This window comes from Leptosomus discolor, chromosome 1, assembly GCF_034619465.1.
Source record: "Leptosomus discolor isolate bLepDis1 chromosome 1, bLepDis1.hap2, whole genome shotgun sequence".
Lineage (NCBI taxonomy): Eukaryota > Metazoa > Chordata > Aves > Leptosomiformes > Leptosomidae > Leptosomus > Leptosomus discolor.
In genome coordinates, this window is record NC_141391.1 from 145301299 (window position 1) to 145322393 (window position 21095).

Here is a 21095-nt window from a genome sequence, read left to right on the forward strand (position 1 = left end):
ACATTCACAAGCCACTTGTTGGCACTGTGTACCTGAGTGAGAATTTCTAGAACATTGTAGAACAAACAGCCATAAAGTTTATTTGAAAAAAAAATAATAATAATAAAAGGTCGACGGGTAAGACTTCAGTGCTTGGGTATAGCAGCTGAATTACTGGCATTATTTTACCCATAGCTTATATCATTCTGTTGTTGTTGTCGTCGTTGTCTTTGTTTCCTTTCTTCTGAGCCTTTTTTTCTTCTGATGCAGGCTGATGTCTATTAGTCAGCTGATGTCCCAACTAGTTAAGACTAACAGTTAAAGTAACAGTCAGTGTATGAGAAAGTTAATGTGCTTGGCCACTGGCAAGGATAAACCAGATGGGGCTTTATTTGTTTTTTTCTTTTCTCCTTGAAGTCCTGTAGGTCACGAGATATTTGGACCCTGATCAGTTGGCTTGCCCCGCAATGTGATTTTCACTGTCACTGCCATAGTCCGCATCGGGGTCATCCTCTTCCTCATCGTATTCATCGTAGATTTCGCCATTGACGTCATCGGTCTGCATCTCTTCCTTGATATGAGGCTCCTCGCCTTTGATGCCGTAAGTGCTCTGGATGACGGGCATCCCGGGCTCCGGGCTGCTGGACACGCTCGAGTGCTCAGAGGGCAGATGTGGGGAAGGCATTCCTGCCATGGCAATGGCTCCTGGGTAAACTACGCCCGCGGTGGCAATGGGAATCTGTGCTTGTTGCCTGCCGTGGAGAAAAAGTAAAAGGATGTTTGAATACGTTTGAAGGCGTAAAGGGAGGGCAAGTACAATAGCACTTTGCAAGCCCACAGCATATGCCCTTGGAAGCTCCTGGATGGCCCACGCAAGACAACCCTTGTATCAATATTCCAGTCTTACTGACCGATGCTATTGAATATCAAGCCCAAACCAACTTCACTGACAAGAAACCCCAATCTCTGTAACATCTCTACCTGAGCTACACAGCTTCAGCTTGCCTGCTTGCGATGCAAACTTCTTTACTGGGTAAACTGCGTGTCCCATGAGCTGCCAGCCAAAGATAAACATCCTTTCAACTGTGGCCCACCTTAAAAACCAGGTATTTTGAAATCTTCCTTTTAAATAAACCCAGCTGCTCATAGGACTAGACATAAAAGTAACATATTGACAACAGGAGAGACACGGCAAGGGCTAGGTAGTTTGCACAAGAATGGGGAGGTGCTGTAGGAAAGTACCAGTGGATGAGGAGAAAGCAAGGCAAGTCTGTCCAAAAAGGCAATGTTTACTCCACGTTCACTCACAGACCTGGCCATTATTAGGGAGAAGAACAGTGGGCTTCCTGGGGCCAACATGGGTTTACAGGATGATCACTACGGGCCTCCCACTGGAAGGTGATAACTTCCACAGTGAGTGGCATTTGTGAAAAGCAGAACCTTTGAAGGAAGGTGGATAAAATTGGGAAAAGGCAGACTTAAAACGGAAGCATGCATTATTTAAAAATAAATAAAAAGCAAGCAAGCAACATGAGCATTTGAGAAAATCCTCTACAGGATGCCTTTATACAGCATCTAAGCCTTGGAAACCTGTCTGCAGTAATGAAAGAAGAATTATTCCAGGCCATAGAAATTCCCTTTGCATCAAGAACACTAGCTGTGTTATACCAGTGTTTGTTTCCCTGAGAAGCTTCAGGGTCCCAACAAGCCTAGAGATTTAAAATTCATGCTCCTTTTGTTTCCCTGCTGCATGAAGTAATTCCATTGCAGTAATACTCTTCAGTACATGCTGCACATTGTAATGTCATCAGCGGTGTGTCCATCTGCACTGAAAAGCCTTGCCACAGGAGACAGGGCAGAGTCTCTTGAGATGAACATTCTTAATTAAGAATGAAACCCTCCCCTGTTCCCCTGCCTGCCTGTGCCCTGGCTGTACAGTAAGCCTTGCACAGTACAGTGATCCTGAAAGACTTTCCTCTGCCAAGCAGCTTTACATTTGTTTGGAATTGCTTGCTGCATTTTCAGATACTTCCTGCCTGCCATTCGCGCGAGGCCTCCCTCCGCACAGTCCTGATTTCCGTGTTTCTGAAACAAGTAGAAGTTGTCTCAGCTGAAGATACAGCTCTTAAAGTAGGGAGCGGATCTAATTTGCATTTTATTCTTAATTCAATAGGAAGGCTTTTGTTTTCTGGAGTCAGCATTTCTGTAACAAGATTCAGCACACTTAAATTGCTTTTAATATTTAACAATAGGAACACTTTGCACTTAAATGGTGCTTTTCAGAGTGCTTTTCAAATATTAAATAATTTAAGAATAGTATTATTCCACTTCTATAGGATGTCCACTCCAGAGGATCTCAGAGCAATCCTCAGATCCTAATGTATTAGGGCTCTCAGCAATCCAGTGAGGTGAGCTTGCTACACTACCATTAAAGATGAGGCCACTGAGACAGGGAAGCATTAAGTCCAAGAGCCGCAAAAAATGCCCAGTCCTTCCCACTGTGATGCCTTCGGACAGGCTTTCAGCACATCCCAGCAGCTGGCATAGCCACAGTTCTTGTAAATCCAACCACTTCTTTTGGTGCCCAGGCAGGAGCTGGGCTGGTGTTTGGAAGTTTAGCCCTAAATGACCTGTACTGAGTGATGAAGCAGACGGGGAACTAAAACCAGGAATGCAACTGTAGTGCTGCGACTACCCGCATCAAACACCGACCTCACTGCAGTCGTCGGCCGCTTTGTCAGTAACTTCCATAAAAATCTCACCCCAGGTTCTGTGCTCTAACACCCCTGTGCAAATTATCTCCAGAAATGTCTTGATTTCAATGTCAGCCTTGTTTGCAAAGCTAAATAATATGCAGAATGTTACAAGGTTAATTTTTTTTCCCATGATGGAGCATGCATGTTAACCAGATAAGCAGTGTTTTGGGGGCTCTGTTGCCACTTATTCTTTTTCCAGAAGGCCCCCCTCCTCTTTTTTTAATCTCTTGATGCCAAATGTTGGCTGACTTCCCTGTGTTTGTTTCAGTGCTTACCATTGGGATCACCGGACCTGCCAGCGCCACAGGGTTAAGCAGCTCAAATTTCTCTGCTGAGCAGCTTATTATAACAATGCACACTGTAGCTGTTTAAAACACAGTCCGATGACACTTAACAGTTGCTGAACAGATATTCTCTCCTTTATTGCTACTTCTAGCCATTAACTAGAGAGATGTCCAGCTCAGTTAATATTAAAATGATTCCAAATTCCGATGAAACAGAACACAAATTCCATTATTTCTGAGGGTCGCTCGTGTTGCTGGTTTTGCTTTTTTTAAGACCACTGTGTAGCTTTTAATTTCCTGGAGTGAATTCAGGAATATTGCAGAATATTTGATTACTTCAATTCTTTTGATCTGCTGCAACCAAAACCAAGGAGTCTTTGCAGAAGGAAAATACATGCTAGTTTTCTAGGCAGATTTTAATCTAATATCAAGCTAATCTATTAGCTGTTTATCAGAACCGATCTTCTTGAAATATATGCTCAACACGAAGCGTTTAGCTTACTGTACTGGACGACACTCCCTAGTATGACAAATGCCGTCATGATGAACACCGCAGACGACTTCATGCCTGATATGAATTAACTAAGCCAAGTCCATATTCCAGCTGAAGTTCAGTACGTTCATCAGTCCTTTTGCAGACCACTTGCCACGCTTCATACTGAACGCAAACCTGTATTTTTGGATTTTACATCAAGAGGCACTACCATAGATTCATTCAGATATAATCTCTGAAGCTTCACAATGAAGTAATACTTATAAGGCTTTATTAGAAGACTTAAGTTTCATTGGAAAATCTTAAGTTTGGTTTGGGGTTTTTTTGCATGATCAGAGTGGAAATGAGACAGTTGGTCGAAGCTGTAAGATGAGTATATAGCAGAGCCAACAAAAAAAAATCCCTAACTGCCTAACTTCCTCCTGGAACACATTGTTTTAAAGTATAAGCTTCATATTCTGTTAGCAATATATAATGTTCTTGCCAATAAAATACAACATTTACCACATTGAATTAAGAAACCTCCCTGAAAATTTCTTTTTGCTGAAATGAGCAGTAGTTTTTAAAGGTTCCATACCCAACATTAAAATACTGCCTCATCTCCTGGCGTCTGTTGCGCATGATAGCCTTGTACTCGCCGATGCGTAATTTTTTGCCATCTACAAGGCAGGTACGCTTCGGCCTTGGCTTGTATTTGTAGTCTGGGTATTTCTCCAGGTGCTGTTTGCTGAGTCTGGCCTGCTCCTCATAGTATGGCTGCTTCTCTAGGTTTGTCATAGCTTTCCAGCGAGATCCTGTCACCAAAAAAAAAAAAAAAAAAAAGAATGAAAAATGAGATTGTACTCATCCACAAACACTGAAAGGCAGAGAAACAAGTAGGTCACCCAGAACAAGATACCTACGGTCATATCGCTTTGGGCTGGGAATCTGTCAGAGCTTCTAGACAAGGGTCAGGTCTTGTTTGTATTTGACTGGTAAACCTCTTGGGTATGGCCAAGAGGTAGATAGAGATGTTACTGGAAGTCATAACTCAGTATTTTACTGAAACTAATCTACATTATAATGTCTTTCAGGTGGCAAGTAAAACCATCATCCTGATAATGTGCAATCCCTGACACCTTGTTTTAGAAAACAAGGCAGTGTATTTTAGTGAAGGGTCAAAGACCCCTTAGACACACAGAGTCTGCTCTGCTACGTCCCCCACACTTTCCTTTGGCCATGGGTCTGTATTAGAGGAGGCACCGCTCCCATGTGCTGCAATCTAGTCGCTGTGCTCCACCACGCCTGGATCAGGGCATAAACTCTGGATATGCATGTGTCTACAGCTCAGTCTTTCATGACAAATACCGTATCTTTCCAGCTTCCAGGTTTGTGAGAAGCAGAATATGAGCTGATCATAAATGCTATGTTGCTGGGTACGGAAGCCTGCAAAGACCCTGAAGCAATGCCTCTAAAAGCTATAAACTATCCTGTATGTCTCAGTGGGGTTTTAACTCCAAGATCGAGTCCTGGTGAACACTGCCAGCTCCAACTTGAAGAATTTAGTATGTGTCATGAAGAGAAGAGCACTGGGATACTGGCATACCTCTCCACAGAGCCACACTACGGCTTCATTGCTGGCAGCCTTGTTTTTAACACTCTGCCTATGTTAGTTTGGATGTTTGAGCGAGGGAAATAATGAAGACTTTACCATTTTTTTCAAATACCTTATGAAGTTTATAAACTAATATTTCTTAAAGGACATAATACGGGACCAGAAAGCAAAATTTCTTGAATCAGTTATCCTATTTTATTTTTCCATGAACTACAGAAGTGCTTCAGGGTAAGATACATTTCAAATAACAGGAATGGTCTGAGCTGTGAAACATGTGGCCTAGAAGGAAAACTTTATTGGAAAATAGTCAATTTTCCCATTGGAAAAAAAGTTTCAATAGTTTCTCAATTTAATGGGTTCATAATGTCATATGTCATACTTGACTTCGTCTTGTTCTTCATTTTTTATGGTTACTCATACTGTACTTAGCTCATGCTATTACTCAGGCTGGTCTTAACTCACAGTGCCTCTAAGACTTGCAATATAGAGAGCAAAGTTATCCCTTCCCAGGAAAGAAAACCAGTTTGGTTCCCTATAGATGGGTCCCTTCTGATTATTGACACCATTTTCCCCATTGCTCTTTGAATCTTTATTCCAAGCTGCGGTTTGGGCTTCTGGAGTGAAGGGCTAACAGGCTGCTACAGCTTGATCTCACACCTAGAGATAACAGATTTGTAAATGATGATGTCTTTGTTCTGAAGAGGAACAACAGACATCCCTTTCTAAGCAAACATTACTTTGGAGTCAAAACCATAATTTTTCACGATGTTTGCAACACATAACATGCAGAGATCCTCCAGTTCCGGTACTTCTGGAATGGGAAACAGTTTAATTCCATCGTTATTAGCTTAGGCGCAGCACCGTATGAGCGTGACTAGATGGTTTCTAGTATTTGGATTGAACTCCTGCACGGCACTTCGTATGTCATACAGAGGTAGTGTCTGTGCACAGGATCTGTGGCAGGGCTCTGTGTTACGCAGGGCAGCAAAACTCTGCAGCCAGAATCCTGGTCAGCAGCTTTGTCTCCTGCAGAGAAATTATCCCAAGCTTTTTCTGGCAAAGAGAGTGGCTAGAAAAAGTGACACCAACTTTATACACATACCTCCTACATTTTGAGCTAAATGACACAGTGATAAACATGTGGAGAATACCAAAACACTTAACACCTACTAACGTTGCGTAAGATGGAAAAGTAGACAGGGCCTGTGTTGAACAATGTTAAGAATTCAGGGCAAAGCATATGAGCTCTACCGGAAGATGCCCAGACGTAGGTCTGCTTTCAAATTCTACCTTGCAGGCACTGGCACACTGGCGTTCTAGCATAGGAAAAAAATCATTAAAGTTAGTCTAAATCTAGAGTCCTCTAATCACAGACCTGCTGTAGTCCTAGTGCCTTAGAAAACAGCCCCAGCCCCATTTCCTGCTGATGAATCACAAATTATGAATAACGAATTTGAAAACTTCAGTCTTTAATCAAATCTTGACATTTGCTTTATAGAAGGACAGACAGAAAGTTAGTTGTTGCAAAATTGCCATGTAAATGTTCTGTCCCAGCACAATTCCTTTTGCTGTCCTAGCTCACTTGATGCAATCCTACAGTTGGATCTGGGCAGGCAGATTCCCACCTCCTCATGTGAAAAGATCCATAAACAGTGGATGAAATTAGGCAAACACACAAGTCTTTGCAGGATCAGGGTCATAAAAACTGAAATTTTGATGCATAATATTTGTACATACAGTTATGTATACAATATTTATACATAAATGTCATTCATTATGTTTTTCTTTCCTAAGATGCAAACTCAATACAACAAAAATCCTGGCAGTCTCACCTCTCTTCCTAGCAAATTTTTAATAGCTGCGTTCTGCAGTGATACCTTCTCTTACTATGACTTTACCATTTTTACAAAATATACTAAATATAATTTAGTAGTATGTTTTGAAGTATCATAAATAATTAAACAAACAATGCTGTCAAAATAAATTCTGAAAGAGGGCTCATTTTCTGATGATAAAGCCTTAGTTTTTACATTTTATCATTTTCACTTATTTTCTTAGTAATATACAAAATCCAACCAGCTCTCTGATCGCTCTTAATCTGAAATTTTGAAAGTCTGAAGAATACATAACTGATCTTTGAATGTGCACCCACAGGCAAGCTAAGCTATGAATGAATACCATCAATCAATATACTAAAACTGGTTAAAAATATCTTGTGTTTGGACATAACATATTTGTAATAACTTTATCTGCCATTGTTTTATGTGTCCATATACACATACAGGCAGGCACAGGTACCTACACACCATGGCTAGCCCAAGCCCAAACAAGGTGTGACTGAAGAATCTTGAAAAATAGATTTTTCTTTTTCCTTTTTAAGGGAAGATTTACACTCTTGGGTGAGCTTCCTGCTCACCATCTGTGTTAGTAAGCTTTGAGTGGGTCAAGTATGCAAGGCTTTTCTCCTTCACTATGAAAACAAGAACCCATTCTCCTCCCTGGACGCATACATAACGACAAGCAGGATTCTCGCACAATTCTCCCTGATCTGGTGGCTGAAGTATTTAGAAAATAAATGACAAAACTGTAAGACTTTGCAGCACCAGCTATGGCTCCTGCCCCCAAAGTGAGCTAGGGCAGTTAGAACTGTACACACACAATGACTGTGAACACGGCTGTAGAGGCCAGCTATCTGAGTCTAGGGCAGAAAAGTGATGCCCCCATGTGTGCCCTGGCACTTGTGCTCAGGCACACACATGCATGCACTAGGAGGGTTTAGAAGCCAAGCTTCTCTGACAAGAATTTTCAGCTGTTTGTAATATTGCCTAACTTTTTGTCCATTAGACTGACATTTTTCAATCTGAGCGCCTGAATCTGGCTGATTTTACATTTAAAAAATACCCTCACATACACAAACCTGTATAACATATAGGTATGTGTATAGGTTTCTATTCACACGCACATCCACAAGAGAATTTCTGAAGGTAGTATCTAACTTCATCTTTTCCTAATCTCTTTATATGGATTTCTCAGTGAAATTAATTAAAATATTTACAAAAATATCTAAACAATGCATTATTAAATTGATAGGGTCCAGCAGACCCATTTTAGCACTTTTTTAACATTTACTAAAAAAGAATCATTATCCACAAGTTTAAGTTGCAATGAACAGATGGATGACAAACGTATGCACAGATGAATTTAGTGACAAATCCATGTATCTAATTTTTATGCTCAAAACATAATACCACAGTGTCAAACATAATCCCTAGAGAATTCTAGTGCTGGGAAGGGCAACTCCCCTCATTTTACTATAAAAATGACCCTCGATTGGTTAGCTCCATCTAAGCTACTCCCGGTGACAACAAGCTCTCTGACCTCAATGTGTAGCAGTGCTGCTAAAAAAAAGGGTAAGGAAAAATTGTGGCTTTCTAATAAAGAGACCCTAAACCCTGGCTGAACTGTAAGCTTCTAGTTGCTCACCCTATGCCAGTTAACAGAGGGCTCCCTGCTGACTTCAAAAGACTGGCCTTTTCCAATTGAGTGAAGACCTTTGCAACGTTTCTGTCAAGAAAGAAGACGTCAGGACATCCCTCTCCATTGCATAGGTGGAATAAAAAAAAAATTAAATGTGATGCTGGAAAGAAATAGAAACATCATCTCTTACTGCCTCAGACCTTGCTTTTCCCCATATCTGGCAGCAAAACAGAAAGAGTTTGGAGTCAGCTATACTGTCTGTCACCTCAACAGGATCTGTAATGAATTTGCACATTTTACTCCAACTACTGTATATCTAATCAGAAAAAGATGTCCCCATATCTCCCTGATCTAGCGCCAAATAGTAAAAGGTGATTCCTTATGTTAACAATTTCAGCAGAATGGCTTATTAAAACCAGATTTTAGGGTATTATAAAATGCTTAGAAGCCCTTTAAAATGTCAACCAGGATCCCCAGAGACTGCGTAAAATGTCAGCCCAGCTCAAGCGCCTGTTTTAAGCAGAATGAATTAGCAGCGTGCTGTCGGAGGTTGTTATCCAAAACAATCAGTTAAGAGGGAAAACATCAAGCTCTCTTTGTACTTTCTATATGAAAAGGGCCATTCAGAATGATCTTGTAGATTTCTGAAGCTGATTATTTAAAAACAGGTTTAACCAGGTCTACTCTCAATTTAGAAACAGACCAAAACTATTACTGCCCTGTCCTCAGTTTAATCACATCATACACCTCTGACCAGTATAATCCCTTTTAACCAGTATAAGGTTATTTTACCATCAACATAACCAATTTAGCCTTCTAATCCTGTTCCCATAACTAATCTAATCATCTCGTACCACCCTTTTAATCATGGGTTAATATCGTCACATCTGCCATTCACAGCCAATACATTCTGCCTCTGTGAGCAATTTATCTCCTTCGCACTTGCCCCCTGCTAACTTTTCATAATACCACTCTAATTAAGCTAAACTTCAAACCTCTGACCAGTCTAAACCCAGCAGATTTACCAGCCCTGCAGCTGGTTAATGCTGCCATTACAATTGCGCTACAACTCTTGAGTTGTCTGCAAAACCAATGAGACCTGCAGCCCAGGCAAACACGTTCCCTGCTTAAGCTTTTACTCACTGGCCTGACGGATGCTTAGGTCCTGTTACACAGTCTTTACCAGTAAAAAGGCAACATCTCCAATTTGGCCACAGATTTTTTTACTGGCCTCAGAGATCCTCATTATTCACCTTCTGTATCATTCAGCATGTCACAGAGGAGTAACTTAGGACAGAAGGTGCTCCTGGGAATTTGAGCAAGTAGCGAAAAGTTGGAAGACTATGGCATGAAATTCAGTAGATGACGTTCATGACAAATATTGCTTGGGATGTGAAGAGCAATGGATATGGAAATTAGTTCTGATGTTTCTTTTTTTTGATTTCAGGATTCTTTTCAGAATATTTAGAATTAAAGCAGCTTGTGATAGAGATCATGTACTAAAGGGAAATTTAATATAACAGAAACATAATAAAAATCCTGTCAGTGCATAAAATAAAAGGATGTATTTTAGGATCTTTTCCCTATGTCCACTGATTTGAACAGAAAGTGCTATGGCACAAATCAAATACTGTGGTGTGCTACCCCACAGAATCTAGTTAGATGAATTATGTGGGCAAATAAATGATAGCAGTCATTTTGTGCTTGCTCAACAGCCTAATGAAATGAACTGGTTTTGTCTATTCAGTTCATTTTTTCACACCAATACCACCACTGCAATCTCAGTAATTACAAAGACACAAGAACATTTCAGGTTATGGTTAATGTGCACCGCTGCGCAGCACGGTGGAAGCTTGTATCACTGTTGTCCTTGGTGCAGTCATTTGAGTAGCAAAATAGACATTCTAGAGACAGTAATTCTGCTAACAGTGTCTGCTCTATTCAGTCAAAAGTTCTTTGAATCTTGCTACTGAAAGAAGAGTGGTCTATCATTCTTACCTAGTATCTTGCTGATATTGGAGTTGTGCATGTCAGGGAAGGCTTGAAGGATCTTCCTCCGTTCATCTTTAGCCCACACCATGAATGCATTCATTGGGCGCTTGATATGGGGCTCATTGCTACCACGCCCTCTGGATTCCCGATAAATTCTAGACTCTGAAACTCCTGCACTTCCTAAAAAGAAAGAGAAAAACATTCCCAGCTTGTGTTTCATTATGCAGCTTCCTCTGCCATCAGTAACCTATGTCAGATGCTGCACATTCAATGAGTCAGCGTTCACAATAGGTTAATGGTGCCTCTTCTTTTTACTTGAAGCAGCAGGAAATACCGTATATTATATATTGTCTAGTTTTTAGTTAATCCTATTGATTCAGTATCACGTAGTATAGACTTGATGAAGAGTTTCAATTGTTTTTTTCAGCACAAAGCAGTAAACAGCTTTTCTAAACCATCTTTTGCTACTTAATAACAAAAACCCAACACTTATCAATGTTGATTTTCTTTTTACTTCTTTTCTTGCTTACAGAATGCTCGTCATATTATGTTACCTATCTTCTACCTTTTTTGTGATGGTAAGGGGGTAATATATGGCAACATCAGGCATTTCTTCTTAAGTAATTCTCTAACTAGCAAATGAACATTTACACATCTGCCTATTTTTGTGCTTCCCTCTCCATGACAGAACAAGCAATAGCAGAGACAGAAAAGAACATTATGCTTGCTTCATCAAACCAAGAAAGTTCCTACAGATGCAGAGCATGTAACACCTACAGATGATCAGGTCTATAATTCATGAACTCACTGTGTGATCTCATTTAGCCCACATCTATTTGCCTCTTTTATTCCCTTTAGCCCACATCATTTGCCTTCCTTATTCTCTTTTGCCATCAGAAATACATTCTTGGTCCAGTCTTGAGAACTGCAGTGTACAGAAGAGAAGGCTAAAAATCACCTCCAGACTTAAAACACCACATGATGAATCATTTTTTCCTGCCTTGTTTCATAGCCACTTATTGCTAACCGCTCTTACTCCTCACAGGCCTCCAAAGCACTTGGATTCTCCTCCAGATCCCGTTGACATGTACACACACAAACCTGGAAATAAGGATAAGCCATGGTACTGACCATCAGAATCTCCACTCATGTTGAAATCCATCATTGCGTGGCTAAACTTCCCGTCTTCACTCTGTTTCACTGCCAGTTGCTGAGTCAGGGTCTCCAGTGTTGTTTTGTCCTATGTGGGCAAGATGATGGTATTTGGATCAGGAAAATAATTAAACATTGTAACTGCAAAGTTCATAGGTAATTTTGAAGGTTGATAGGGAAGCTGGATAACAATTCATTCACAACAGTTTACTGAGCCAGGTATTTAAGAATAAGTAATAGTATTTTTTTTCTGAAAGGGATACAGTTGCAGACTCTAACAAGTCCTTTTTAAAACATGCTTATTAGCTAGTGATGAGCAAACTTTATAGTGTTGAAAAGATTGGTTTAGTTAGGCATGATAAAATTGGCTGCACATCTGAAGAATACTTCAACTCTTTATGTCCCTGGGACTGCAAAGCTGAACTGGAAGTTTAGATGACACACGCTCTTTTGCAATGTATTTATTGTTTTACTCTATTTCCAGCCTGCAATCAAAGTGCAGAAACATGACTGACTTTGCCCTTTTTCTTTTTTAAAAGGCAATATTTTAGGAAGCAGCCCATAGGGGAAAAAACCCTACCACTGTAGTTCAAACTTATTCAGGCCTTGGGAAAGGGTCAGCCTGAATTAAGCATGATACTTGGGCAGCAGTTTGTGTTCTTGTCTGGGCTGTTTTGCCCAACCCTACTAACACCCCGTCCGTCATTCATCTAGTCAGAACTATCTGTGAACCCTGGATTGCAACAGGCTAGTGCGTGCTGCCAATTAATCTGTCAGGCTGCAGCGGTGTCTAAAGACACTGCCAAAACAACATGCCAGGGACATTAATTCCAATGTTCTCTTCAAAACACCTCACTTCCCCCTGAATTGTTTGACTTTACAAACACAAAGGTGTTCCATTTTCCCACTGTTTTTGTTTTCCCAATGACTTTTACTCATAAACACTCTATCTTCCTGACAATCATATGTTTAAAAATAAATCTTTCAGGAAAGCAATACTAACATTTCAAAATGTTAGGCACTGTGCCTTTTGCGAAGCTAAGAAAATGACATGATATGGCACGATAGTAAAGTGGCTCCAGCCGACAAAATTCTTTTGAGCTTCTTCCTGAAAGAAAGATTGCTGTTTTGTTGCTCTATTCCACTCCTGATGACTGCAGAAGATCAACAAAACTAAAACAAACTTTCAGATTTCACATGGCAACCAGAGACTTTACAACTATTCTATGTAGCCTAATAATGTCACTGGGTTGTATTATAGAAGAAAACAGAAAAAAGAACAATGCAAATACAGAAATGCTTCCTGCAATGTGATGTCCCTGCATCTGCAATTCAAAGAACAGTTCAAATTCATGTAAGTCATTTCACAAAGATTTTCTTGAGAGAGTTAGAAACAAGGCTAATTTGCTGAACTTCGTACGCCCACACAGTTAGGGAACATGAGGTTAACTTTCCTACTCCTGAGATTCATTTTCATCATGGGTCCCTTCCGCACTCCTGGTGCTCTGTCTATAACCAGACACATCACCACCGAAAGCATGCAAGATGAGTTATCCCCTTGGTTTTTGCAGGAAAAGCTCATGCAGCAGCATCAGCTTATCACAAGCAAAAAGGTTACTCTAACACTACTAGGTACTGCAGATCCAGAAAACTTGGAAAAGCTTCCAATAAGCACCTGAACTATCCAGGCATTTAGCTTTACCAAACTGTTTGATCTATTGGTTTTAACTCAGCTCTCATTTCCAAAGCAGCGTGACAGCAGACAGAAAGTCAGGAATAAGTTGTCTTTGTATATCCTCCAAAGGGATCTCAGATATATAATAGAAGTCAACAGTTTTTCTTCAGAAAAAAAAAAAAAAAAAAATCTATTTACTGTAAACTTCATAATGAGAGAGATCAAAAATTTTTATGTCAGAAATAATTTAAAAATGCTGCCACCAGCCTAAAATATAAAAGAACATCTCCTCTTGTTGGGTATATCATGGGGGAGGGGAGGTATTCTGCTGCAGACTTTTCTTGAATCATGTATAAACCTCTTAGAGAAACAGAGCTGAGCGTGCAAAGGGCACAGGCTTAACAGCTTTTTCTTTATGCAGTAAACGCAGCTGTTGAAGTCAGAGGCAGTTACATTCAGAACCACACTCTGCCGACATGATCTGATTGAGTCTTAAGGTCAGCGAATACTCCGGCATGCTGTCTGCAAGGTACACACTGGGTATGGCTCGTTTATCCAAGCTTGACTTAACAAGCCTACAGATGCTGTGCCGCTATCCATCTTGGGCAGAGTTTTGCATTTTGAGGTACAGCCACATTAGATGAAGTGAGAGAGCGCAGGCATGATCCAAGAGGGGCTGTGAAGGAATGCCAGGCGAGGGCCGAGCTCTCGGGCTGCGCTGCTGAGCCCCAGTGCTTGGAGGTGGCTCTCCGGACAGCTGAAACATGGGTGAGCGGGGAGACCACCCTTTCAACGTGGTGACTATTTACTCCCTGCTACTTAAACATAGAGAATGACAGTGCAATTCAATCAGGAACAATAAGGTGGCAGTTAAAAAGAACAACTGCACAGCATTGCTCTTGGAAAAGAGGATGACAAAATAGCCAGCTGTACTTTTCTGCGTTAATGTTTAAAATGTTTAAGGTTAAAAAGTACCCAGGGAAGAATAAGTCTAAGGTGTGCTCTTTCCTAGGCCTCTGCAACAGCACTAGGAGAGCAGAAAGAGATCAGTGACACCCTGGCAGGATTCGAAAGCCTGACTATGCATCAACTACGCTCCTGTCCTACGCTCTTCCTATCAAACATGGGGCGGCTGATTTTCCCCAATCCTGACGTACAGAAACACTTTTACAAATACAAAATATTTGAAAGGAGTTAAGCAGCATTCCCACGTTGTTTTGTTTGAAAGCATTCAGTTGATGACTTACTGCTTTTCGTTTGATGGAAGTATCTCTACCTTTCCTACAGAATCTTCTAGTTTATGGAGAAAGTATTTATAGGTGCTCCAAACAAACAAAGGAAAAACACCTTTTCTTCCCTGACCCCAAATAAGGTGGCAACCTGCTGACGTTGCTAGCCCAGCCTCCTCTCACAGAAATGATTTAAAAGCTTTGAACAAGAGGTCCACAAAGGTTTCAAGTTTATACAAAAATAGGATCTATTTATCATCATTATTCAATAGCAAATTACACATTCTTAAAACTGTCACCACTTCACTGTGTTGGATTAGCTGTGTAAACTGTAGCAAGCTGTGGCACCATCCAGAGACAACAGGTAGAGTACACGCATGTTTGGTTCAGCAGCACACTTTATTAAAGCAGTTGTGATACAGCTCTAGAATTCAGGAGGCAGTGGCACATTCCTGCACACTATGTTAGACTATGCCTTAAACTTAGTTTATTATTTTATCAAGCTCTACATCCAATTGTCTTGCTGGGCAGGGAAAGAAATAGGGAAGAGAGTTCAGCTGAAGAAATCGTACATGCTTTCAGGTTTTTAAAGCTACAAGAAAACAACCAGAGTGATAATTCCTTCGTTTCAGATCTGCTCCACACCTCAGAGGTATAAACTGCTGTTCATCCTATGAGCAATGCATGAGTGGCATCAACTGCAGTCTAGAGCCAATGCTGCCAGGAAGAACAGGCAAGATTGGTCCAAACCTGAGAAAGTGGTGCAAAGAACTGCTTGTGAGACAGGCTAAAAATCAGACAGCACAAAGCAGTGAAAACAAATGGTAAGGAATACTTCTGCTCTTGCAGGAGAAGAAACGTAGGGATCTCTTGCTAAAGATAAAGTGATTCTTTTTCTTCTAAACTTCTGAATTTTGAATCAGGCCCCAGAAGGCTGAAAGACATCTTGTATACATTGTTCTCCTCTGTGAAGAACCTCGGCAGAGATTGGGAAAAACTATCCTAATGGTCATTTCTGTTGGATTGTAGGAGAGCCTATTGTCTGGATCATTTAAAATTGTAATGGGCAAACCAGAGAAGATAATACTGTAGAGAGCAATCAATCCCACAACAGCCCAATTGTTCAAAGTATAACCAGAGAGGTTTCATCAATAGCCACAATGTGAAGTTTCTAAAACTTCATTAATCAAAGAAAGTAATCTGCTGAAGAAGACTGATTTGTACCACAGCTCCTAGCAATGTTCTAATTATATTTAAAAGAACAATGAAAAACACATACACACATAGAGTGTGTCATGTAGAAAAGAAATAAATATATATATATAAAAAATGACTAAGCACCGCAAATCAGACTCAGTTTTGTGGTCAGCTGCAAAAGTTACTTGGCTCTCTGTCATGGATAGCTGTCATAGTTTAACAAAACATTGATCTAAAAATGACAAGAACTTGGTTGCAGTCTCTTTCATAGAAGAAACATAAAACAAGAAGAGTCAAAACATATGTAGAACAGCCTGATAATGTTTGCCAGAACTCCTCCCACTACTGTACAAATGTGAAGCAAAACCTTGGAAGGTTTGAGAAACAAAGACATTCTGATATATTTACCTACTCCCCTCTGACCTCGCTGCTCCTGTATTGTGTTGGATCATGGTATCAATGCTCAGGGTGCACCTGAGAGCATGCACACGCCTCCACTCCTGGAGGACTCCACAGTTCTTCCAGAATACTGTGAATGCTGGGCATATGGCAATGGATCCCTCCTCCCCCTCTTCAAGACATCCTTTTGGCTGGGGTATTTGGCAAACACTGACAGTACTCTGAACTCCGTCAGAATTGTATTTTGGCAGAGCTGTTTTTCCGATTGCATAATTCAAGGTTAGCAGTTTTACTGAAGCAGTCCACTCTTCGCTTTTCTGCTCCCCTAACCCTACTCCCATTTCCCCTGATATGAATTATTTTCCCTCTCAGTTTGATGCCTGCAGAGATACAGCCAGTGTAGAATACTAGAGGAGGAATGTTCAGGCACACCCCTTTACACTCCCGCTTTTCTTACTCCAAGTGAACTTAAAGACCATGCAAAAAAAATGCATTTGTAGAGAAGCTGGAGAGAGCCAAACACAGTTACCTATGGACCGAAAGGAGAAACTAACCCATCAGTTCTTGCACCTAAGAATTACACATACACTGATGGACAGAGTGCCTACTACCTTTGCTCCCTTCAGAGTCAGCACATAAAACAAAATGGATGGTTGCCTGTTATTGTCCTCTTCAGTGCCCAAATTCCCGCCTTTCTCTCAAAGTGCAGTTTGTCCAGCTATTTACCATCCTGCTCTGTGGAAAAAAATCCCACATCTAAACTCTAAAGGTGGTATTTTCCAATATTTTGAGTTTTGATAAGCTAGTTTTTACCTTAGATTGTTGAGTGGGGCCTGTGACAGCATCGAATGAGGTTTCTGGTGCTGAGACATAAGTCTTCTCTCAGCAAGCCCCATTAAATATCAACCATTCTGACACGTATCTTGGTCAATATGCACTAAATCTTAAAGTATTAGGCAGATTAGCTGCTAGACTATGATCCCGCAATGAAAGTTCACTTCTGTTTATGACAGAAAAACATCTTTAATTATCAGACACACTGGTGGTAGCAGGTGTTATCCATTGAACATTATGATATTTTCCTTAGCTCTCCATAAAGGTGAAGAGTCTTATCCTACATCTGACATGAGTGAAAGCTTTGTAAAAGTAATCTTTCTGTGCAATTCCTCTGCCTCTTGCAATAATAAACATCAGAATAGCTTGAGTTATAAAATCTTCATCCACAGTCTTTCAAAATGCGGAAAACATGAGGTAGGTAAGCATTACGGATGACAGAGAGCTGGAAGAATTTAGAGGAACTACTGGCGGTAGTGAGAGGTGTGCCCAGAGGTTTGCACATGATGAATTATTTGCAGTCCAGGCTCTACTCCTGCATATCAATGCCATGGCGCTTCAAAACAGGTACTGGGCACAATGTCTATGTCCCAGTCCAAACCATGTTACAGTCCAGAGCCTGTTATATCTGTAACTGCTGTAAGAGAATTTACAGCTCTTTTTGGAAGGGTCTTCCATTTAGGTTTAGGTTTTTCTATGTAATAGATCACATTGCCCAAGTGTTTTGCACTCATCAGTGAATTTAGCCACAAAATTGCACAAAGAAAGGCAGCATTATTAACCAGATGGGCAACTAAGTCACATTTCACCTGACTTGCCAAAGGGTCCTTAGTAAGACTGAAAGTAGCAATCCTGAATCTTATCTAAAAATTACAACCTCAAGCTTATAATTTCTTTGTGAGTGTGGAATTGTGACTCTCACTGATGGCACACGTTACAAGGGAAAGCAAAATAAAATACAAATAAGAGCAGTTACAGATCCGCCATTACTATGAACCTTGCTTAAGTAACGCTTGCAGGGCTGTAAAACTCATAAAAAGCACATGCATAAAATGATAAAATAGACTGAGACTTTCAAATGTTGACTCAGTGATTGTTAAACCCCTTCTGGCTGCACAATTTTATAGTCTTCTACTGTACTAATGAAAAGGGAAGAAACAACAAAGAAGGGTTTTAGCCTTCCAATTCTATAAACTCTGTGGACCACCAAAGAAGATGAAAGATTATTTATAATGTCACAGCAATTTATCATTTGGGAGATTTTTTTGTTGTTGTTGCATCAAAGTTGAGTATGAAGAAACAATGTGTTCACCACCCCCTCAGTTCTTTCAGTCTTGCTTATCTGAGATCTCTCTTTTTCATGGAATAATCCACCCACAGAACCTAAAAGCAGCATTAGAATCAAGAAAATAAAAGAACATTCTTTATTTGTGTCTCTTCCTGATTTTATGGAACTTCTTTCAGAATTTTCAGATTCAGTTGTAATTTGGGCTACATCACTTGGCAAAGGAACTCTATCTTTTGTTTTATGGTATATATTAAAATCCAGATTGGTTCAATACTGCCCAGGAATCACTGCATCTGATTTGTAATCTATATGAAGTGCTATATGGACTCAGTAGAGAGATGCCTTATGAGATGTTACAGTGAAAAAAATCAGATGGATCAATTAGGCCCGGAATTTGCTGAAATTTGTATAGCCATCTTCTTTGCTGTACATTGTGAACACAGGTCATTGACTTCGAAGGGCTCTCAAGTCAGTACCTTTCAAAGCACTGCAGGCAAAACAGAGTCCACTGAAATGAAGAGGAAAATCCTCAATAACTTGGCAGGAGTCAGGTCCCTACGATTTTTTTTTTTTTTAATTCTTTATTTAAGAAAGAATTACTTCCTCAGTAAAATACATCATTTGACTTGGAAACAAACCGATGGGAAGCAGCAATTCTAGAGGAAATGAGGACACTAAGGTCCTCCTTCTCTTTGGTTATGAGCTCTGAGAGATAGTGCAAGTCAGGATTTTTAAATGAAAATGCAGGTAGGACTGGCCCAGCCCATTACTTTAAAGATGAAATAAAAAGGAAAGCAAAAGCACAGCAGAGTGATGAGACAGACACCGCTTCCTTCCTAGAAAAGTTTTCACAGTGCAGGCATAGGCATCGACCTCAACCAGATCCAGCTGTAATCCACTGATTGCAAACAGGTTAAGAGTTACATGACCCAGTTTCTCATCTAGACTGCTTTCTGGGCTGACGTGCTCTGTAACTTTGCGTGAATTGTTCAGTCACCGCACCTTCATTTCCCCAACTAAGCAGGGTGGAGATCATGACATTTTCCCATGACTGTGAAGAGCTTTGAGAGCTCTGGATGAAATCTACTGTGTAAATTTTAATGAAGGATTTCATGAGTCAGTAAGCGCTGCTACAGGTGATCAGCAAGGAAAGGAAGGGTTAATCGGGGAAGAGACGTGTCACACCAAAAATGAAACACGATGAAAATCACAACCCATGCAGGATATCCTAGGAAAGAGGGTCTACATGCATGTAAAGAGAAAGCAGGAACACAGTCTCTGCTTTCCTGGCAATTGTTCATTAAACAATGGGTGACTCAACTGTGCAGCAGCATTACAGATACATCAACTATTCCTTTCTGGTTTTCCCTAGAAGGTATTAAAATTATGAAGGCCGCTGTACCTTTGCTTACATTTCTTCCAGCCCTAATGAAGATGTTGACATGCTATCTAGGCTACCTGCAACATTTTCCCAGTCATGCAGTGAGGCTTAGCTTGTCTACTCCCCAGCGTCAGCATCAACACCATTAAAGGCAAAGTTCAGCACTCCCAAAACACACTAGAGGCTGTTTGTCACTCAGCTAGGTGAACACCTGCATACTAGGATGGGCAGCAGAGGATAGGCTGATCCCCCAGGTGACTAAAGGGACACAATTCACATAAGAATCAGGCTCAGCCTTTACTAGACTGAAGAAAGGTATTCCACTGATGCTGGTGCCCATGAATGTGCTGAAAGCCCTAGCTACTGGAGGCACGTGATTATGTAAAAATAATAAGAAAATCTCAGGAAGTAATTAGCTCTCATTGCTGTAGGGCACAGCTAAGAACTGAAATGTAAAGACTCAAAAAGCTCAAGACATAACAAGAACTCCAAATCAATTGTATGTTTTTTTTTCAGGAGGAAGTTGATCCATCTTTATTGGGCTTAATAAAATTTCCACTAAGGTATAAACAGCTGCAGTCCCCCCCTGATCCACAGGAGCCTGTGAACGTTTCCAATCTCTGCTCTTTAGAGTGAACGAAGACTTAAAAATTCCCATTCAGACTTCAGCAGCTGCAAGGATCCAGGGTTCTTCCCTTGCCTCTTTGCCTGCTATTCTCCTTGACTTCAACGGGAGTTTCACACACACATCTGTGGGCAGAATTTGTCCCTCCCTCTGCATGTTTCATTTTTTATTAGCTAACCCTGCCCATGCATCCCTGCCATAATAATGCACTGAAGACACACACAAATACACACATTTAATTTTTCTTTGAAAAATGCATCTGGGTATTTAACAGATGATGGTCAATCAGGGAAAAAAAAAAAAAGGCATTTCAAAACAGAGAGCTAAAATCTTTGGGGGAATAATAAAAAAAAATCCTCATTGCAGAATCTCTCCCTCCCATGCGTAGGCACTTGCTAACTGAGAGTAGTGGCACTGTGACAAAAGTAGCAAAACCAAAGGCAGGCTCTACTAAAAGAAAAGGGGGGAGGGGAAGTCTTCCACTGGCCATCTGTGAAAACAAGGCATGTGGCCATTAAATGCAGAGGCTGTAAATATAAATATACACAAGCTCCACAAAGCAAATGGCAAAAAAAAAATGGCGGGGGGTGGGGGGAGGAAAAAGGAATCAACTTCCAACTGAAGCGAATCAAAATGTTTAATGCTTAGTTACCAGTGCTGGGCAAAAACAATTTTGATCTTTGCAGTGTGCAAACTTGACGTGTGTTTTTAATTAAATTTGAGAAAAGTTTCAGGAGAAA

At 40.6% G+C, this 21095-nt stretch overlaps 1 protein-coding gene across 6 annotated transcripts in view; it reads right to left on the reverse strand.

The window, feature by feature from the left end:
- Nucleotides 1-427: 427 nt before the first annotated feature.
- The window catches only part of SOX5 (SRY-box transcription factor 5), a 291555-nt gene continuing 270887 nt past the window's right edge, over nt 428-21095 (reverse strand). For all 6 annotated transcript variants that reach the window (XM_086466682.1, XM_086466688.1, XM_086466675.1 and 3 more), the window contains 4 exons: nt 11707-11815; nt 10582-10755; nt 4090-4306; nt 428-731 (listed from right to left, as the gene is read on the reverse strand). In XM_086466682.1, the coding sequence (XP_086322808.1) occupies nt 428-731; nt 4090-4306; nt 10582-10755; nt 11707-11815 (804 nt within the window). The remainder of the gene's footprint in view (nt 732-4089; nt 4307-10581; nt 10756-11706; nt 11816-21095) is intronic.